Source organism: Cricetulus griseus, chromosome 4, assembly GCF_003668045.3.
Source record: "Cricetulus griseus strain 17A/GY chromosome 4, alternate assembly CriGri-PICRH-1.0, whole genome shotgun sequence".
Taxonomy (NCBI): Eukaryota; Metazoa; Chordata; class Mammalia; order Rodentia; family Cricetidae; genus Cricetulus; species Cricetulus griseus.
The window spans coordinates 135,364,698-135,384,036 of NC_048597.1; the positions used below are offsets into that span (position 1 = coordinate 135,364,698).

The 19,339-nt window shown below is 41.0% G+C and overlaps 1 protein-coding gene across 12 annotated transcripts in view; it reads left to right on the plus strand.

Moving 5' to 3' along the window:
- The window catches only part of Bbs9 (Bardet-Biedl syndrome 9), a 408,032-nt gene that overhangs the window by 14,241 nt on the left and 374,452 nt on the right, over window positions 1–19,339 (plus strand). For all 12 annotated transcript variants that reach the window (XR_003484647.2, XM_027411687.2, XM_027411681.2 and 9 more), the window contains exons 3-5: window positions 4,030–4,180; window positions 7,677–7,741; window positions 18,960–19,073. Coding sequence is in view for 11 of the 12 variants with exons in the window: in XM_027411687.2 (XP_027267488.1) it covers window positions 4,030–4,180; window positions 7,677–7,741; window positions 18,960–19,073 (330 nt within the window). In the remaining variant the exon portion in view is untranslated. The remainder of the gene's footprint in view (window positions 1–4,029; window positions 4,181–7,676; window positions 7,742–18,959; window positions 19,074–19,339) is intronic.

Sequence of the window (19,339 nt, forward strand, 5' to 3'; positions counted from 1 at the left end):
ATGGCTCAGTGGTTAGGAGCATACAGTGCTTTTCCAGAGGACAGGATTCCATTCCCAGCACCCACATGGCAACTCACAACTGTCTGTAACTCCAGTTCCAGGAAATTTGATGCCTTATTCTGGCTTCCATAGGCACCAGGCACACATGTGGTGCACAGACGTACACAAAGGCAAAACATGCATATATATTAAAGAAGTTCATATGATGTGTATGGGGTATAGCAATCATAGGCAGGCTGTCATTGTTCATGTGACTCTGACTTATGTGTGACAACAGGCAAGAAGCCATGTCTGCCTAATTATAGCAGCTTGAGGTGGCTCTTTTTCATGGACCTGGAATGTTATGCTTATAAATGAGAAAAAAAGCTTAATTAATATGATAAACACATTTCAGTGCTCTCTTAAAACTGTTACTCAGGAAATTAAAAAGAAAAACAGAAGAGATCTTAGTAGCTTTTGTTTAATCCTTCCCAGGGAATCCCATTTGAATGAATGAATAAATGAGTGAATAACTTGAATAACTGAATGAATTTATCATAGCTTGAAATCTGTGAGTAAAACTTTTTATGAGAAATCTGGTTATTTTAATAACCATGTGTTTTAAAAAACTCACACACACACACACACACACACACACACACAATTTGTTTTTGGGCTTAGGCTATTACCTTTGTGGACTTGGCCATTCTTATTGCCTCTGATTTTTAAAAATTATCATTATATTTTATGTGTATGGTTATTTTCCCTTCATGTATGTCTGTATTCTGTGTATGCCTGGTGCCCTCTGAGACCAGAAAAGGGCATAGGATTCAGATCCCCTGAACTGGAGTTACAGAAGATTGAGAGCCACCATTGTGGGTGCTGGGAATGGAACCTGGGTCCTGCAGAAGAGTGACAAGTTCTCTTAACTGCTGAGCCATCTTTCCAGCCCTCTACCTCTGATTTTTGAAGGGCTATATTGAAGCCAAATCTTGGTTATTTAGTGAGGTTTGTGGGATCTAAGACATGACAGCATGCCAGGGGAACTCAGTAAGGAGCAAGCATTCCAGACTCTTCTAGCAACTTCTCTATGAGAGTACAACCCAATTATTTCTCATCAGTGCAATTACTTTCACCTAAGAGATCCAAGATTGGTTAACTTATGTGTTACTGTAGTTTAAATGGCAAAGAATTTATCTTTGAGTTAGATTCTTAGTGGTAAGTTCCACTGATGTAAATGCCAAGAAATTCTTTCTTCAGAGTCTCAGGGACCCTGAGTCTTATTCTTTACCCACAGATGGGAATTTTGATCTTTAATGTAAATTATCCAGTATCTGTAGAAAAAGCCAACTGTGTATGTTGGCATTTATCCTTTCTGTCTGGGTGGCTATGACAGCAGATGTCTCATCACTGGAATGTTATTGACAATGGGCATATGCTGGTTAGTTTCTGTCAACTTGACACAAACTACAGTCTCCTCTAGAAAGGGAATCTCAGTTCAGGTGTTAGCTCTATCACAGTGGCCTGGGGCATTCATTCTATGGGGGCATTTTCTTGATTAATGTTCGTTATTGGAGGGCCCAGTGTACTGTGGGTGGTACCATGTCTGGGCTGGTGGTCCTGGGCTATAGAGGACAGCAAGCTGAACAAAGCCATGGAGAAGAGTGTTCCTCCATGGTCTCTGCTTCTACTTCCTGCTTTCAGATTCCTGCCCTGACTTACCCAATAATAGACTAACCCACAACCCAAATGAACCCCTTCCTCCTGTATGTGGTTTTGGTCAGTGTTTTATTGCACCAACTGAAAGCATTCTAGGAGAGAGTACAAGGTCAAGATGATGAGTGTGATAATTCATCTGTTATCGTTCTTTGAGTGGTCCTCTCTAACCCCACTGAGAGCATGGGCAGGAGTCTTTACTGACTGCTTGGTGCTCCAATAGAACGCACGAATCCAAATATCCTTCTCATGGGGACATTCATGCTTACATTTTACGCTCTGTGTTAATTTCTACATCAGCTAACTTTGTCTACATCAGCTAATTTAAGTAAGGAGGATTGAGAATACTAACACCCCTCCAACTTCAAAGCAGAGTTCGTCTGGCTGAGACTTGGCAGGGGCAGAAATGATCATGGTGCCACTGATCTTACAGACCTCCAGAATTCTGCCATTGGGTCTTCTGGATTCCTGATGGCTTTGTATCTCTTTGGAACTGAAGTCCCCATGGGAGTACCTTTCCTGGATGGTCATGCTGAGGATTTAAAGAGTTAGTCTGTGGGAACTGCTTGGTCCATGGCCTGGCACAGTAAACTCTTAAGTAAAGGTAGATGGTCTCTTAATAGATGAATATTTGTTTCTTAGTGTCACTATAACAAAGTATCACTCTAGTGACTCAAAATGACAGCATCATATTCTGTCACAGTTGTAGTGCTAAGCTTTGGAAATCAAAGAGTTATCAGGGCCATGCTATTTCTCTGGTTTTGAGCATTTCTTTGCCTCTTGGAGTATTATTTTAAAATATTTATTTTATGTATATTATATATGTGTTTGCTGGTGTGAGTTATGTGTACCATATGTTGCAATACCCAGTGATGGCCAGAAAAGGGCATTGGATACGCTGGAACTGGATATGCAGGTGGTTATGAGCCACCATGTGGGTGCTGAGAACTGAACTCAGGTTCTTATGCAAAAGTAGTCAGTGCTCTTAACTGCTGGTCGATTTCGTTAGCCCTTTCTTCTAGTTTTTCTGAAGCCTATAGGATCCTTATTTGTTTCTATAAGTTGTAGTGATTCAAGACACCCTTTGGTTTGTAGATGTGTCAATCCACTTCCTGCCAGTATTGTCAGATGGACATATCCCAGCCCCCAGCTTATTCTCTGTCTTCCCTCAGTGTCTATGGAGGTTTGAATAAAAAGGACCTCATAGGCTTGGCCCCCAGTTGGCAGAACTGTTTGGAATGATTAGGAAGGTTCCGAAAGCCATGCTATTCTCAGTTCACACACTCTCTCTTTGCCTCCTACTTTTGGGTGTAAGAAAAGGATGTAAGAAAGCTTTTAGCCATGCCTTCCTGCCTGCTGCCATGCCTGCTGCTGTGTACCTTGTCATGGCTCTGCAGTCAGAAGCCCCAAATCAAACTTGTCTTTGATAAGTTGCCATTGTCAAAGGCAGCAGAAAAGTAATGAAGGCAGCCTCCTAAGTGCTAGCATTACATGCCTGAGTCATCTCAGCTGGCTGCTTTGAATCATCATTTGGTATTTGAATTCTTCTATGTGTTTTCCCCTAAAGGACAGTTGTATCTTCATTTTAACTAGGTTACATCCACAAAGACTGTTTTCAAACTAGATCAGATACACAGGTACCTGTAGCAAATCTTTTTGGGAGACACCATTTAAATTCCAATACACATTCTTTCCTTCACCCTATTGTGCCCAAGACCATTCACTGTTTTGTATTGTTTTTGCAAGACAGGTTTTTCTCTGTGTAACAGTCCTGGCTATCCTGGAACTCTTTGTAAACCAGGCTGGCCTTGAACTCGAAGAGATTGGCCTGTCTCTGCCTCCTGAGTGCTGGGATTAAGGGCGTGCACCACCACTGCTTGACTGACCATTCACTGTTAATGGGGGCACTCTAGTGAGTGTCTTCAACCGTGGTAATCAATTATAGAATTAACATTCCATGATGAAACCAGATTGTGTCTTTATCAGTCATTTGAGACAGTGACTTGCACTCATTGAGCTGGATACCAATTGATGCTTAAGAAAAACACACTCAAAAAACAAAACAAAACAAAAACAAAACAAAACAACAAAAAACCCCAAAACACGCTTTGTTTTACTAGTGTCTTTGACTTTTAGTGAGGTAGAGCTGTTTCTTGAGAAGGTATGTATTATGTTTACTTTAATCACATCATCTGTTGTTAGAGTGACTTTGTGTTTGAAAAGCTAGGTTAGAATCTTTTAATATTTTGACTACTTTAGTCTTGAGAAAGTTGATTCCCAACAATATTTGCTAATGTCTGTTTGTTACTCTGTCTTTTAAAAATCTATCTACAGATAAAATCATCGTGGGCAGCTTCATGGGCTACCTGAGAATCTTTAATCCCCATGCCGTAAAAACCGGAGATGGGCCTCAGGCTGAAGATTTACTTCTAGAAGTGCAGCTGCGGGACCCGGTGCTGCAAGTGGAAGTCGGCAAGTTTGTCTCGTGAGTAGAATTCTCAGAGTGTGGGAGTTGCCCTCTGGAGGATTATATCTGTTCCTTATGGTGACACTTTTATGGATTACAAATATTATTGCATGGATTATGTATGTTATAGATACATGTCATGCAGGCAAGCTTCATGTTCTAAATACTTTACATAGAAATGTACACTTAATGTGAAGTAACTTAGTGATTTATTTGTGTTTCTCTGTGTGTGTGTGTGTGTGTGTGTGTGTGTGTGTGTGTGTGTGTACGTGTGTGTGCAGGTGCACAGTCTGTATTTTCTTTTGAGAGAGTGAACCTGACCCTGGGGCTTGTAATTTCTTGGGTAGACTAGTCCAAAAGCCCGAGTAGTCCTTCTGTTTCTGCTCCCATTGGAGCTGGGTTACAGCTGTGTGAAGGGTGCCTCCTTGTACGGGTGCTGGGAACTGTGTGGTAGTCCTCATGATTGCCCAGCAAGCTCACCTCACTACTGAGAACAGTTTTATAGTAATGCACTTAATATATTAGACATTAGCGTTGGTGGCGCACACCTTTAATCCCAGCACTTGGGAGGCAGAGGCAGGTGGATCTCTGTGAGTTCGAGGCCAGCCTGGTCTACAAGGGCTAGTTCCAGGACAGCCTCCAAAGCCACAGAGAAACCCTGTCTCAAAAAAAAAAAAAAAACAAAAAAAAAACAAACAAACAAGAAAGATATTAGACATTGAAGTACCAGGACAGAGATCAGCTTATAGACAAAGCCAAATATTTACTTACTAAAGCACACCTCAGGTAAATATCTGTTTAATAAGTACACAAAGATGTAAATAACTATTACCTTTTCTTCATAGTTTTGAAATTTAAGATGAATTACTCATTTAAAGTAGAAAGATCCTGTCTTGAAAGAAGTCAGCTCAATCCACGAAGTATGTTTTGTCCATATGAAAATGTTTTAAAATACTTTTTCTTCTCTCTTCCCCTCTCCCCTCTCTCCTTATCTATGTATTTTCCCCCCTGTCTCACCTCTATATACACTACCCAGCACCAGTAGGCAATATATATGTGTGTGTGTGTGTGTGTGTGTGTGTGTGTGTGTGTGTGTGTGTGTGTGTATAATATATAATATACACATACACACACAATGCATGCATACATACATACATACATACATACATACATACATACATGTATATTTATTCGTTGTAGCCCTGGCTAGCCTGGAACTCACTATGTAGACCAGGGTGACCTCAAAGTCAGAGTTTCATCTGCCTCTGCTTCTTGAGTGCTGGGATTAAAGGTGTGCATCACTATGCCCAGCTAACTTTACATTTGCTGTATCTTTTCTCTTCCCTCCCCTCCTCTCTCCTCCCGTCGTCTTTCCTCTCCTCTCTTCCCTTCTCTTCGCCTCCCTTCTCCCTTCCCTCTTCTCCTCCTCCCCCTTCCCTTCATATCCTCCCCTCCCCACCTTTCCCCTCAATTTGCTCTGTAGTACTGGGGATTGTAACCAAAGTTTCATTTATGCTAGTTAATTGCTATACTACTGAGCTATACCCAACTTGCCGGTTTTTATAAACATGAGTCAACACAGTGTCGTAACATTGTAAGTAGGTAAAGAACCAGGAGAAGACAGACCAAGGATATTTTAAATGTGTCAATTAAAGCTCACCAGGGTCTTTTGAAGGACTCATAAGAACATGCATGTTTTGCTCTCATATTAACTAATGCTTGATCCCAGTTCTCTGTATGACAGTTGAGTTATGTCTTTAAGGGATAAATGATGAGGACAAGCGATAGAAATGGGACAGACAGTACAGGGTTAGGGGCTTCATTTTGTGTCCTTGGCCATAAGTTGAAGATCTCCTGGGTTCTCTGGCCAGGGATGTCAGAAGGGAGCTTTGGTGTCTTAGCTGAACACACACCTCCCTGGAAGGCTGAATTCGAGGATGAAACTGAAATTTCACTCCTGACATTAACCCTTCAGGTTAATACCAGATCTCTAGATTTTCATGGTAGAAATGGTTTGTGTCTTTTACAGTTTTATCCCATCTCCTCCATGATCTTAAGGTTTCCTCCCCAGAGCACAGAATGTTACAGTAAACAGTGGAATCTGGCTTTAGACATGCAGTTGTCTCCAGTTGAGCCTTCAGTCACTTGGCTAAGGGACCACTCATCGAAGGCAGGAGGACAAAGGACAGGATTTACGGAGCCGTCTGCCAGTGTTGTTCGTGCATTAGCTAGTGCAGGTCTTCCTGTGTAAGAGGGCGCCACGGCTCTGAGTAGTGATCGTGTGGAGAAGGGGTAGAGTCAGAATCAAGTCTTCAGACTTTAATTTTACTCCTTGCAGTTTCCATCGACCCTGTAACAGATTTCGTGCTGGAGGCCTGTATTGTGCGTGTTGGCCTGTGGTGCCTTAAATTTAAAAGAGCTGCTAATATTGAAGAACCAGGGGGTTTCACATAAAACCTCTGCTTTCTGGCTTTTCTTGAAAAAACTGTGAAGATCTGGCCAAAAGCCCAGAACCAAATAGTAGCCACCTCCTTCAGCCTGACTGTGGTCTTCGTTAATCTCAGGCTTCCACAGCCTTTCCTCATTAGTGTCCATCTGTCAGATCCCCTGATGCCCGTAAATTAAGGATTTCTACTCTGCTCTGTGTCTGCCTCTGGAGCCACTTGACATGGTGGGAAGGGCACTGTAGATGGGGCTATTTTATTTCCATTTGGGATTTAGTCAACGATGAAAGTTTTCAGCACTTCTAATGAGAATTTGGATCTGGAAGTAATCTGTGCCATTGTTAATACCCACAGCACTCGACGCTCCTGCATGCTGCCAGGAGCTCACACATGCTTGCCTTCAGTTGAATTGAAACCTCTTATTGTCCAGAGGGGAAATGGGCTCAGGGAGATTAAAGTGGCTTGCTGGAAGTCATAGGTGAGCTGGATACAAAGGAGGAGCAGAGCATGGAGTTCTTTGCTGTGGGAGCAGACTCTCAAACAGGCTCAGGCCTGATTCTTTAGACCCTGTTTGGTTTCAGGCTCAGAAAAGTCTTTCTCTCCTCCTTCTCCTCTCCTTCCTCTCAGTACCCTCCTCTTTCACATCTCCTTTCCTTCTTACTTTTTTTTTTTTTCCCTGAGAGACAGAGTCTTTCTAAAGCAACTGGAACTCACTCTGTAGACCAGGTTGGCCTGGAACTCACCGAGACCTGCCTGCCTCTGCCCTCAGTGCTGTAACTGAAGTTGTGTCCACCACACCTGCCCTCTCTTCTTCTTTCTCTTTCACTCATTTCGCTCTGTAGACCTGGCTGGCTTGGAAATTTTGACTCCCCCGACTCAGACTTCGGTGTATCTTGAATTAGAGGCAGGTGCCTGTTGATAGGATTATTTTTCAGTTTAGAATAATGTCTATGAATTGTTTTATTAACTAACTAGCTATAATTGTAAGATCTTTTTGAAAATAATTTGTAACTTTTAGGTTATATCTGAAAGTAATACTTAAAAACTTTTGAAACTGTCCCATTTTGCAGAGGCACTGAAATGCTTCATTTGGCTGTGCTGCATTCTAGAAAGCTCTGTGTCTACTCTGTCTCAGGTAAGAGAATTTTCTTCTCATGTGGAGTTTATGTCACAAATTGATAAAAGAGTCGATACTATTTTGGGAGTGAATATAAAGTGTTCATGTGAGGATTTTCTCACCTCTGTTACCCTTCCCCACCACTCATTATTGTTTTGTATACATTTTCTTGGCCCACAATTCCTGTGTATTCTTGTTTTTTGTTTTTTGTTTTTTTTCTTTTTCCCAGAGTGTTTCTTATAGTCTCTTTGTTGTTAGGAATTGTGTCCAGAATAGCTTGTGACCAACTTGAGTGGTTCTAAGTCCCTCATGAATCAGTTCATCAGCTTAAACATGCTCAACAATGGCACTTCATTAGCTGTTGAGTCCGAGTAGTTTGAAATGTCCTTTCCTTGGTCAGCCGTGGTTGTTTTCTCTTTTTAGTTCCAGTTTCTTGGCTTCTTCTTATCTTCATTCAACCAGACCTGGAGACACTTAATTTTGAGATTAAATTTAGTTTTGGTCCCTGATGTGGTCCCATGGGTACATGTTTAGTATGTGGTTTCATGAACTTTGATTTCAGCATTTTGGCCCTTATTAAAATTGAGGATTGTGGTAGTTTGAGTGTAATTGCCCACATAAGCTCATCGGGAGTGGCACTGTAAGGAGGTGTGGCCTTGTTGGAGTAGGTATGGCCTTGTTGAAGGAAGCTTGTCACTGTGGAGGTGGGCTTTGAGATCTCATATATGCTCAAGTCATGCCCAGTGAGACAGACCACTTCCTGTTGCCTGAGGATCAAGGTGTAGGACTCTTAGCTCCTTCTCCAGCACCATGTCTGCCTGCATGCCACCATAATGATAATGTACTACACCTCTGAAACCATAAGCCACCCAATTAAATGTTTTTCTTTATAAGAGTTGCCTTGGTCATGGTGTCTCTTCACAGCAATGGAAACCCTAACTAAGACAGGGATCTTTTAGGGGCAAAAATCTATTAAGTTTTAAAGGCAATCTTGGTATCAAGGGGTTTGGTCTATGCTAGAGAACAACTAGAAATTGATGGGTGGCAATGAAGCAGTTGACAGTTGACTTATTATTATTGATTAATTGATTGATTAATTTTTGAGAAAGGGTCTCACTAGTAGTACAGGTTAGTCCAGACTCACCATGTAGCCCAGGGTGGCCTTTGCTGGATAATTCTCCTGTCTCTGTGTCCAGGTGCTATGATTACAGCTGTGAGTCACTTTGTCCTGTGGCAGGGTTTTGGTTGTTGCCCTCTTTATAAGAAGTCTGACAGAGTGCATGCCACAGGTGCCATGGTGAGATGTGTTCCTATATGGCCATGGTGATGCTTGCCTACAGTCCTACCACTTTGGAGCTAAGGCACTGAGAGTTAGAGGCCACCATGAGTTACACACAGAGGCTTTATCTATGTAGAAAAACTAAAAGGGTATAATATAGGTTACTCTATTTTATGGATTTAGTTCTTTTTTTTTCTCTTTTGGAGATAAGATCTAAAAAATTTTATTCTTGGGGCTGCAGAGATGGCTTATGGGTTAAGAGCCTGGTTTCTCTTCCAGAGGACCTGGGTTTAATTCCCAGCACCCACACCATGGCTCCAACCGTCTGGAGTTACAGACAGTTGGAGACTGTCTGACAACTTCTTCTGGCTTCCATGTGGTCACAGACATACAAACAAAGCACCCTTATAAATAAAATAAAAATCAACAGATAGAAAAGTTTAAGAAGTTATTCTTTGGTAGTTTCCCACATAATTACAGTGTGTATATGTCATATCCACATCTTTGAGCAGAACTGACTCCCTGTTCCTAGTGGCCATCAATTGCCAACAACTCCCCAGCTGCAAGCAGGGCCTCATGACCCCTCTCTTTCCATGTTGGAGTGTTGATTGGCTTGATCTTGTCCTGCAGCCACAGCTGCTGTGAGTCCATGTGTGCAGTAGCGTGGTCCAGAAGACTGTGTTTCATAGCATCCTTCACCCAGCTTTTGGCTCTTAACAGGGTATTTGCCTCCTTGTTATTGATGTTTCCTGAGCCCTGGATTATAGGGGAGGACTATGATACAAATGTCCTATGTAGGACTGAACATTCCAGTCACTTGTTCTCTCTGTTTTGACTAGTTTTGAGGCAGGATCTTACTTCTTATGCTCAAGCTGACTTGTATCTCACCCTGTGTTCCAGTCAGCCCAGAAAATTAGTGGGCCTCCTGTTTCTACCTTTCAGGTGCTGGAGACTCAGGCTTAATTTCTTTTGACTTTGATAAGTTTATTAACTGGATGTGATACTTTACTATCTGGTTTTCACAGGCCATGGAAGAGAACTTGCCTGGAGTTAGTTACTCCCCATCTTAGATACTTAGTTCCTTCCGGACTGTGTAAGGAGAAGGTGTCTTAGAACCTGCAAGTTAAATTAGACTCTGGGCCTTCCTTGGCCCATTTAATTTATGGCTGGCAAGACAGAGGCTTATAAAATAGTGCTGGGTGCACAGCATGGATTAGGGAGTGATGGGGAATGTACTGTGTATGTTCAAAAAAGGGGGGGAATAGGATATAGGAATGAATACTTTGCATTGGTATGGTATGGATTTTCATTTATTGATACAACTTTAAGGTCAATTTTGTGATATGTATATGTCTCCTCTCATTTAGGTATTGTGTTTATACAGATCTTTTAAAATGATATGCATAATTAAATACAGGTTATATAATCACCTATGATAGTCAGAACTTATAATTAGGTTAGTTAGGTCTTCTAGATATACAGAGATGTATTTGAGATGGATAGGTATTCTTCAAACCTTTCAAAGACCTACAGAAATATGGCATTTAAATGGTTTAGGGTTTTTCTTGGCAGTGAGATACAACTGCTTCTGGCACATCAATTATGTCAGAAAGGAGGATGGGCATCAAAGAAACTCATTATGGAGTTTGCTTTCAACATGGCAAGATTAGCCATTTGGGCAAGAAACTGCTCTTGCCTGAACTGTTTGTTACAGTATAAGCTGGACATACAGACCCACAAGAAAGGGACTGCTGAACTTACAAAACAAGACAGTACTGAAGGGTTCCTGTTGAAATGGAGAAGTGTGCCAGACACACTGTGGCCTAAAGGCTGATGATGGATGCCCCAACGTTACAGAGGAACTTGAATGACTGTCTAGGTATCGAGATGTCTCTGTCAATTCTAGAGTTTATGTACTATCCTTCTGTGATCTTTGATAGAGTTGAAGACAGATATGGTTATAGTTTTCTTCAGTTATTATAAAAGATAAGTTATCTTTCTTTTTATTTAGACAGAAAAGAGGAGATGATGGGGAATGTACTATGTATGTTCATCTTATTGATTGTTGAATAAAGTACTTGTTTGGCCAATGAAACAGCAAGTTAGAGAGGTCTAGGAGTCAAAGAGGATTCTGGGAAATGTAGTAGAGAAGTGGTGATCCTGGCCGGAAGTGACATAGGAAGGAGAATCATATTTGAGCAAGGAGAAACAGGAAGTATCCCTTTTCCCCTTCCTCCTCCAGCAACTCCATGTGAGCCACCAGCAAGAGAGGGTGCCAGCGAAAGGCATCCTCTATAAGATAAGTTTTATAAAATATATAGGTTTATGATAATTAAGGCTGAGCTAACAGATGAGAAATCCTAGTCATTGGCCAAGCAGCATTTGAACCTAATACAAGTTTCTGTGTATTAATTTGGGCCCTACCTCAGGTGGGTGGCTGGCGTAGAGCACACATGTGGCAGTAGGGCTCGGGTGGCTTTTGGTGGAAAGATTTATTATAACAAGGGAGAAATGGTGTTTATTCAAAAGCTCAGTGAAGAAACTTGCTTGGTCACAATTTGTGGGAAATTGATGTCTTCCTTTGAGCTAGTGTTGAAATAAGAGTCATTTGCTAAGGAAATGACAGTGTCATTTCTCTTTTATTTTGTGCATTCATTAAAAAGTTTTATATTCCCTGGAGACCAGGAATTGTCTAAGCCACATTTTCCTATGGTCACCTTATTCCCTGCCTTTAATTTCTGTTAGTCTTTTGTAATATTCATAGGCTGACAGTTTGTGTGCTTTTCATGACTTGGCTTAAATTCATAAGCGCAAGGAATTAATGTTTTTGTTCTTTTGGTGACATTTCTTGAGGTTCCAGGCTGAACTTTCATCTAGCACCCATGGTCACAGGGGAAGCACAGACATTTCCAGCTTAAGTAAAATGGTGGGTGCCGGCAAATGAAAGCGTTAGCTGGCTTTGACATCCTCTTCCCTAGCTGCTCTCTCCCTAAGTTATTTTCCTCCCCCTTTTATTTTTATTTTATTTTGTTTAGAATTGAATCCAGGACCTTGGTACACTTTCATTAGAATCTTTTGTAGTTGACATGCTTCTGAAACAGATTGGAAGTGAAGTGCATTCTTTGACGTCATTTTCTTGGATGTAATAAATAGCCCCATAGAGTTAAGGGCAGACTTCTTTAAATGTATGTGTAATACAGAGCAACACAGGGCTCCTATATTCTTTCTGTTTCCCTTCCCCAACTTTCCCTCTTCTGAGTAATGTAGCCCAGGGTGGCCTCAAACTTGTGATTTTCCTGCCTTAGCTTCCTGGGCTCTGTGATTACAGGTGTGTGCCAACACATCTGGCTTAGATTCTCTTCTGATAGGCTTCAGTTTCTGAGCTGAGATGTTTGAATTTAATTAAAAAGAAAATGAATCTCAAAAAATGTGTGTTTATGTGTATCTGTGTTTGAGTGTGTGCATGTGTGTGTGAAGATGCCCTTGGACTCCAGAGGGAGGGCATCAGATACGCTGGAACTGGAGTTCCATGTGGTGGTGAGCTGCCTGATATGTGTTCTCGATCCTCTGTAGCACCAGCAAGTGCTGTGCTCTTAACTACTGAGCTATGAGCCAGTGATTAAATATTCTTTTCCAAAAGTTATGCATTCCACAATAAACATTTATAGGTATCTGACTTATGTATAGAATTTAGATGATTGCTATTGGAAAAGAAAAAGATGTCACCCTTTGTTTTTCCTGGGCTCATACCATCTAATTAGGGAACACTTATTTACTGTGGGATGGCTCTGGGCTACTTGTGCATCTCTAGATTGCTTTTCTAAAACTGCATTGCAAACTTATTAGAAGATCTATAATTTCTTTCTTTTACCTTTGATTTTCATGAAGAATTTTAGGAGATATTTTAGAATAGAGATTGTCTTATGTTGACTTTAATAATACAGAATTAGTATATTAAGCCTGTATATCTAAGGGCAGAATCTTATGTGGTTTTTTTTTTGAATCCAAGTAATTTTAATATTTATGTCACTTATACTTTTCTATAAGAAAAAAAGTCTGAAAAATTTAGTTTCTTAAATGCTGCCTTTATTTCAAAAGAGTTATCTGATGAAAATAAGTTGTCTTTATTCTTTACAGTTATACTGTTTCTATACAATTTATTTTTATTTTAAAAATATTTATCTATTTATTGAGACAGAGTATCCCTAGGAGCTGTGATTGTCCTGAAACTCACTACGTGGACTAGGTTGGCCTTGAACTCACAGAGATCCTCTTGCTTCTGTCTCCCTAGTGCTGAGATTAAAGGCGTTCCCACTGTTGCCAGCTACAGTGTTTTGAGTGGTGTTCCCTTGAATTTAGAAATCTATCAGAGTATTTGGACTGAATACAAGCTCTAATGTCATTTCAGTATTTGGGAGAAGAAAGTGGGGACAGGAGGGCATAGTGGTGTGTCTTTGAGTGAGTGGTAGAGGTTTTCTCACCTCATCTGAGCAATAGCTGTGTGTCTGGGGCCCTGAGGGTCTAGGATCCTGGTCAATCAACAGCCACCAGAGCCGCCGTGAGTGAGTGGATTCTGGTGCCCTTGTCTCTAGGAACTGAAGAGTGAATTTCAGACAGCGCTTGTGAGTTTTAGAAGGAAGTTGTGTTATAGGAGAAACCTTAAGAGAAGGGAAGCAGGCATTGTCCCATACTCCAGGCATTTCAGGGTTAATGAGGCTTTACTGGCTTGGGTAGATGAGTAGGCTTAGCCAGTTGTCCCACCTGTGAGGTGGTCATGTTCTCCATCCTGGTGTCTTATACAGCTTCAAATGTCCTCACTCATAGTTTCTAGGTAGCTGTGCTCATTTATGTTGCTATGTAAGAGGAGAAAAAGGTAGAAGCAAGACACCACAAAGAACATGAACCAGTGCTGTCAACATTTTTGGTATTTCTGGCCTCTGGCTAGGACAGGTCTTTGGATAGAATCAAGGATGTTTCCAGCTTCTACTTGAGACTGACTGCATTGATAGATGGTGAAAGGCAAAAGTGGAATTTCTGGCTTTTGATGTCCCTCCTCTAAGAGCCTGATCAGTTTTCTTTCTCCTGCCTCAAGTTTAGGCCTAATTGCTTAATAATGAACTCTGAGTCTTGTGGTTCTTAATATGAATTCTTAAGTGTGTGCCTGCCTTTGGGCCCTGGCTATCTTATAATTCCCACAGACCGGGTTGGCCTTGAACTCATGGAGATCTTCCTGCCTCTGCCTCCTGAGTGCTGGATTAAAGGTGTATATCACCATGGCCTGGTGAAAAGAAGTTTTTTAACATGTGCATTGAATATGTACATATGGGAGCAGCCACTATGTCTGCCCCCAAAGGAGGTCATGTCACTGGAGATGTAGATCCTTCATTTTTTGTAGGCCTGAAACCATACAGGGTTCAGTGCTGAAACAAAAGTTAAAGGGAAAGTTTATTTGGAAAAGTATAGTGAGCCAGTGAATAGGCAGAACAGTGACAAAAAAGATGTATATTTCACTTAGCATGTATTTGGCATGCTCCCACCCAACAAATGAAAACAGTTTAAAAAAGAAAAAAGAAAACTTTGCTACATAGACTCTATCCAGGCCTTCTCCATCACAAGAGTTCAGAGTCCTTTTCTTGGCACAGGAGAGAGACGCCTGTCCTGGCTGGTTCTGTGTGTCAGCTTGACACAAGTTAGAGTCATCAGAGAGGAAGGAGCCTTGTAGGGGACAGTGTAAGCTGCTAGAAGCTGCTACAGATGTGCCTGACCACGCCTGTCAAAATAAAATACTATTTGGCTAATGAAGCAACAAGTTAGGCGGTACTAAGAGTCAAGGAGAATTCTGGGAAATACAGTAAAGAATGATGATACGCAGGAAATGACGTGGCAGGGAGACTCATATATAAACAAGGGCAAGAAGGAAATGGGCCCCTTTTCTCTTCCTCCAAAGTCACCATATGATCCCGGGATAAAGATGCCAATGAAAAGCATCCTAAATAAGATAAGTCTTATAAAATATATAGATTTATGATAATTAAAACTGAGCTAACAGATGAGAAATCCTAATCATTGGCCAAGCAGCATTTATACCTAATAAAAGTTTCTATGTATTATTTGGGGCCCTAACACAGCTAGCTGAACTCAAGCGGGTGGTGGAAAGATTTATCGTAACAGAGCCTCACTGAGGAAATGCCTCCATGAGATCCAGCAATAAGGTATTTTCTCAATTAGGGATCAATGCGGGAGGGCCCAGCCAATGGTGGGTGGTGCCATCCAGGACTGGTGGTCCTGAGTTCTATAAGAAAGCAGATGAGAAAGCCAGGGGAAACAAGCCAGTAAGCAGCACCCCTCCAGGTTCCAGCCATGTTTGAGTTTCTGTCTGACTTCCTCCGATGATGGAGTACCATGTGGAAGTGTAAGCCAAATAAACCCTTTCCTTCCCAACTTGTTTTTGGTCATGGTGTTTCATCCCAGCAATAGAAACCCTAAGACAACACCTTCATAAGTGGAGCTTTTCTTCATATGTGACACTCGGCTGAGTTTTATGGTGCATGTCTGTAATCCCAGCATTTGAAGGCAGAGGCTGGATAGGTGAGTTCAAGACCAGCTTGGGTTGCAGAAAGACCCTGTCCTAGAAAAAAAGAAAAGAGGGTTTAGTTTATTTTAAAAGCTGTAAGCTCTACTTCTGGAGATTCAAGACCAGATTCAAAGGCCTTTCGGAGAGTGGCATGCTCTGTTACACTTCAGGGGAAACAGCTGTCCTCCATCATGGCGTTCTTATCCTTCCCTCCATCTCTCATTTCCCGCCCCTGCCCATTCCCTTCCTTTCCCTGCTCCTTGCCTTAACCCCTTCTCTACTCCTTCCTCATCCCTGCTATGTCTCCCATAATAGTTTTACACTTCTGGACTCAAGGCATCTTCCTGCCTCAACTTTCTGAGGATTACCTGAGATTATAGGTACATGCCAGTGTTGACATAACTGCACTTTAAGGAAATAAGAAAATGGTTTATTCTGATCCAAGTTATGCACCGGTTTAGTTATAATCCAAGAAAACAAAGTAATGAATCATGAAATACATGGTGGGAGTGTCATCGGATGGGTGGACTTCAGAAAGGACTGGGAAATCACCAGGGTTTAAATGCTGTCTTTATTACTTTCTTAGTTTCATAGGTGGTGTGGGCTGGTGGCACGTCCAGCTTGCTAATACATTCCAAACATTTTATGAAAGAGTCTGGAGGTAGGTAGGTCAGAGCAAGTGCTTTGTAGTAAATGACTATTAAAAAGGGCTAAAGAGAGCCCATGATAATTTTACCTCTACAAGTATAATAATATTTTCATTATCAATCAATTTTTGACAATATCATGTATGTATATAATACATTCTGGCTACTTTCTCCTTGCCCTCTCTTATTTTCCTCCCACCTGGTCAACCTCCTTTTCTCTACAAGCCACCTTCACACATGCATGTCTTTCGTTTGTGACCTACTGATTTTAATCAGTGTCCTCCCTGTAACTGCTTTCCTTAGGGTTTCTATTTCTGTGATGAAATATCATAACCAAAAGCAACTTGGAGAGGAAAGGGTTTGTTTATCTTGTCTTCTATATCACTGTTCATCATCAAAGGCAGTCGGGGCAGGAACTCAAGCAGGGCAGGAAACTAGAGCTGATGCAGAAGCCATGGAGGGGTTCTGTTTACTGGCTTGCTCCTCATGGCTTGCTCAACCTGATTTCTTATAGAACCCAGGACCACCAGCCCATGGGTGTCCCTACCCACAGTGTCCCTCTCTGGTCAATCACAAATTGAGAAAATGCCCTTACAGGTATGCTTGCCTGCAGCAGGATCTGATGGAGGCATTTTCTTAGTGGTGGTTCCTTCCTCTCTGATTTCCTGAAGATAGCATTTAGTAGTCCTTCTCCCTGTCATCTGGTTCTTAAATTCTTTCTGCTCTCTCTTCCTTGATGTTCCTTGAGTCTTACAGGGAGTGGTGTAAATGCCATTTTAAGGGTCAAGCACTCAGTGCTTACTAATTCTCAGTGCCACCAGCAGCACTCATTGTAAATTTCAGTTTTCTTTATATCTGACTAAACTTTCATTGTTGTATGAACCACCTTTTATCCTTATATTACATATTCATCTGTCAATAGACATCTAGACTGATCTCACTTTCTAGCATTGTGAATAGAGTGCAGACAGACACGAATGATCAAGTGTGTCTCCACAGTCATGGTGCTCCACTTAGACAAGGTCAGTTTCCAGGCTCTTTAGTAAGGAAACAATGTTCTGGTTAGTTTTCTGTCAATTTGACACAAGGGAGAGTAATTAGGAAAGAGCAAAGCTCAACTGAGGAAAACTCTCAGCAGACTGGCCTGTGGGGAAGCCTGGGATGCCTTTTCTTGATTGATGATTTATGTGGGAGGGCCCAGATCATTTTAGGTGGTGCCATTCTTGGGCTAGTAGTCCTGGGTACTATAAGAAATCAGGTTGAGCAAATGGAGACCAAGCTAGTAATCAGAACTCTCCCATGTCTTCTTTGGTAGTTGCTGCTTCCAAGTTCTTGACTTGGGTTTCTGATCCTCAGCATTGTAGTATGACATGAAAGTTGTTAAGCTGAAATGAGCCATTTCTTCCCCAGGTTGTTTATGGTCATGGTTCAATTGTAGAAGCAGCAACCCCAACTAAGACACAGAGCTTCTTCAGAGAGCTTCAGGTCACACCATTGTATCTTGCTGGCAGCAGCATAGTCTTGATGCTACTTTCTGTTGAGAAATTGTCATTGATGGTACCCATGGACCTTCCCTGGGGGAGGACTGGGTTCCTTGAAAGTTCTTAAAATGGTAGATAGCCAGGAACTGGGGTGTAGTTAGTATCTGACTGTGGTGCTCTGGTTTCAATTCTGTGATTTTAAGGGGAGGGGAAGCTTCTAGTTTCAGGGTTTGTTGGCAATTTTTTTCTTAACATAGTGACCAACTCCTTAAAAACAACCAGGAAACTACAGATGCTCATTTGTAACTGTCTGCACTTAGAATGTCCTTTTCTTTGAGAGAGAGGTCTCCTTCAGCAGCTCAGGCTGACATGACTTGGTGACAGTCCTGTCTCATCCTCTAAGTGCTGGGATTATAGGTATTTCCAACCACAGCAAGATTTAGATGGTCTTAATGATCAAATTGGCTATTTCTTTTGCTTTGAACTACTTTAACATCACCTGTGATATTTGCATTTTGAGAGATACTTCGTTATGGAAAAGTTGCTTTCTAAGTCCCTTCTCTTTCCAACAGCTCTTTCTATCTTTATACTCCTGCCTGGTCTCAACTCTGCAACTTGTAGTTATGTCTGTGCCTGTGAAGAACACATTGCCCTATTCACTTGTTGAAGGAAGTGTGGATGGTTTCTCCATTAGAATATAAGGGTTGGCAATGTAGCTGAGTGGTGGGACACTTGCTCAGTATATGTACAAGAACCTGGGTTCAATTCCTAGTTTAAAAAATTAGGACACCATATTTGAAGGGGCTGGGTATTTTGATAGTGTGGACAAGAAAATGAATTGTTTTAAAGTTGTCACTTGTTTACTCTCCTAATATATTGTTTATAACTGAAGGGATGTAACTACATTTATTTTACAACTGAATGTACCTACATTTATTTTACAACTGAAATTAAATGATCTTGTTGTCATTTTAATAATTTCACCTTACTCAGGTATGCCTAATAGAAATATATAACAAAATGCTTTCTACAGTATTATTTCTCTAATGGTCTAATCTAGCTGAGATGAATTTTTTTTTTTAAAAACTGTGCTGGCTTTCTTTCTGATCAGTATATTAATTGTTCTTGTTTTTTACTACATTGTCACTTTTAATTTCATCAAAATTTAATTAAAGCTAACATAGAGGATGAGAAGAAATTAATATAAAAGAGTATAAACAGATTTAAAGTTGTCAATTATTTTTTTTCTCCATAGGAACATTGGGTAATGTAGAACATGGGAACCAATATCAGATAAAATTAATGTATGAGCACCATCTTCAGAGGACAGCCTGCAATATGACTTATGGACCCTTTGGTGGTATAAAAGGTAATTTGCTTTGAATCATGCATATGGTATTCCAAGTGGTAGATTTATACCGTTTGAACATATTACAATGGAATATTATGTGGTTTGAATCTTAAAGAATTAAGTATTTTAGTGAAAGTTTTATATTCAGATACTTAAAATAATTAAAAAGTATATTTTTAGCAATGGCTATCTTTGATATTCACATATTTGTATTATCTGGTCTTTGATGTTCTTTCTAAGTAGCTGTGGTGGTCTGAATAAGAATGGCACCCATAGACTCCTAT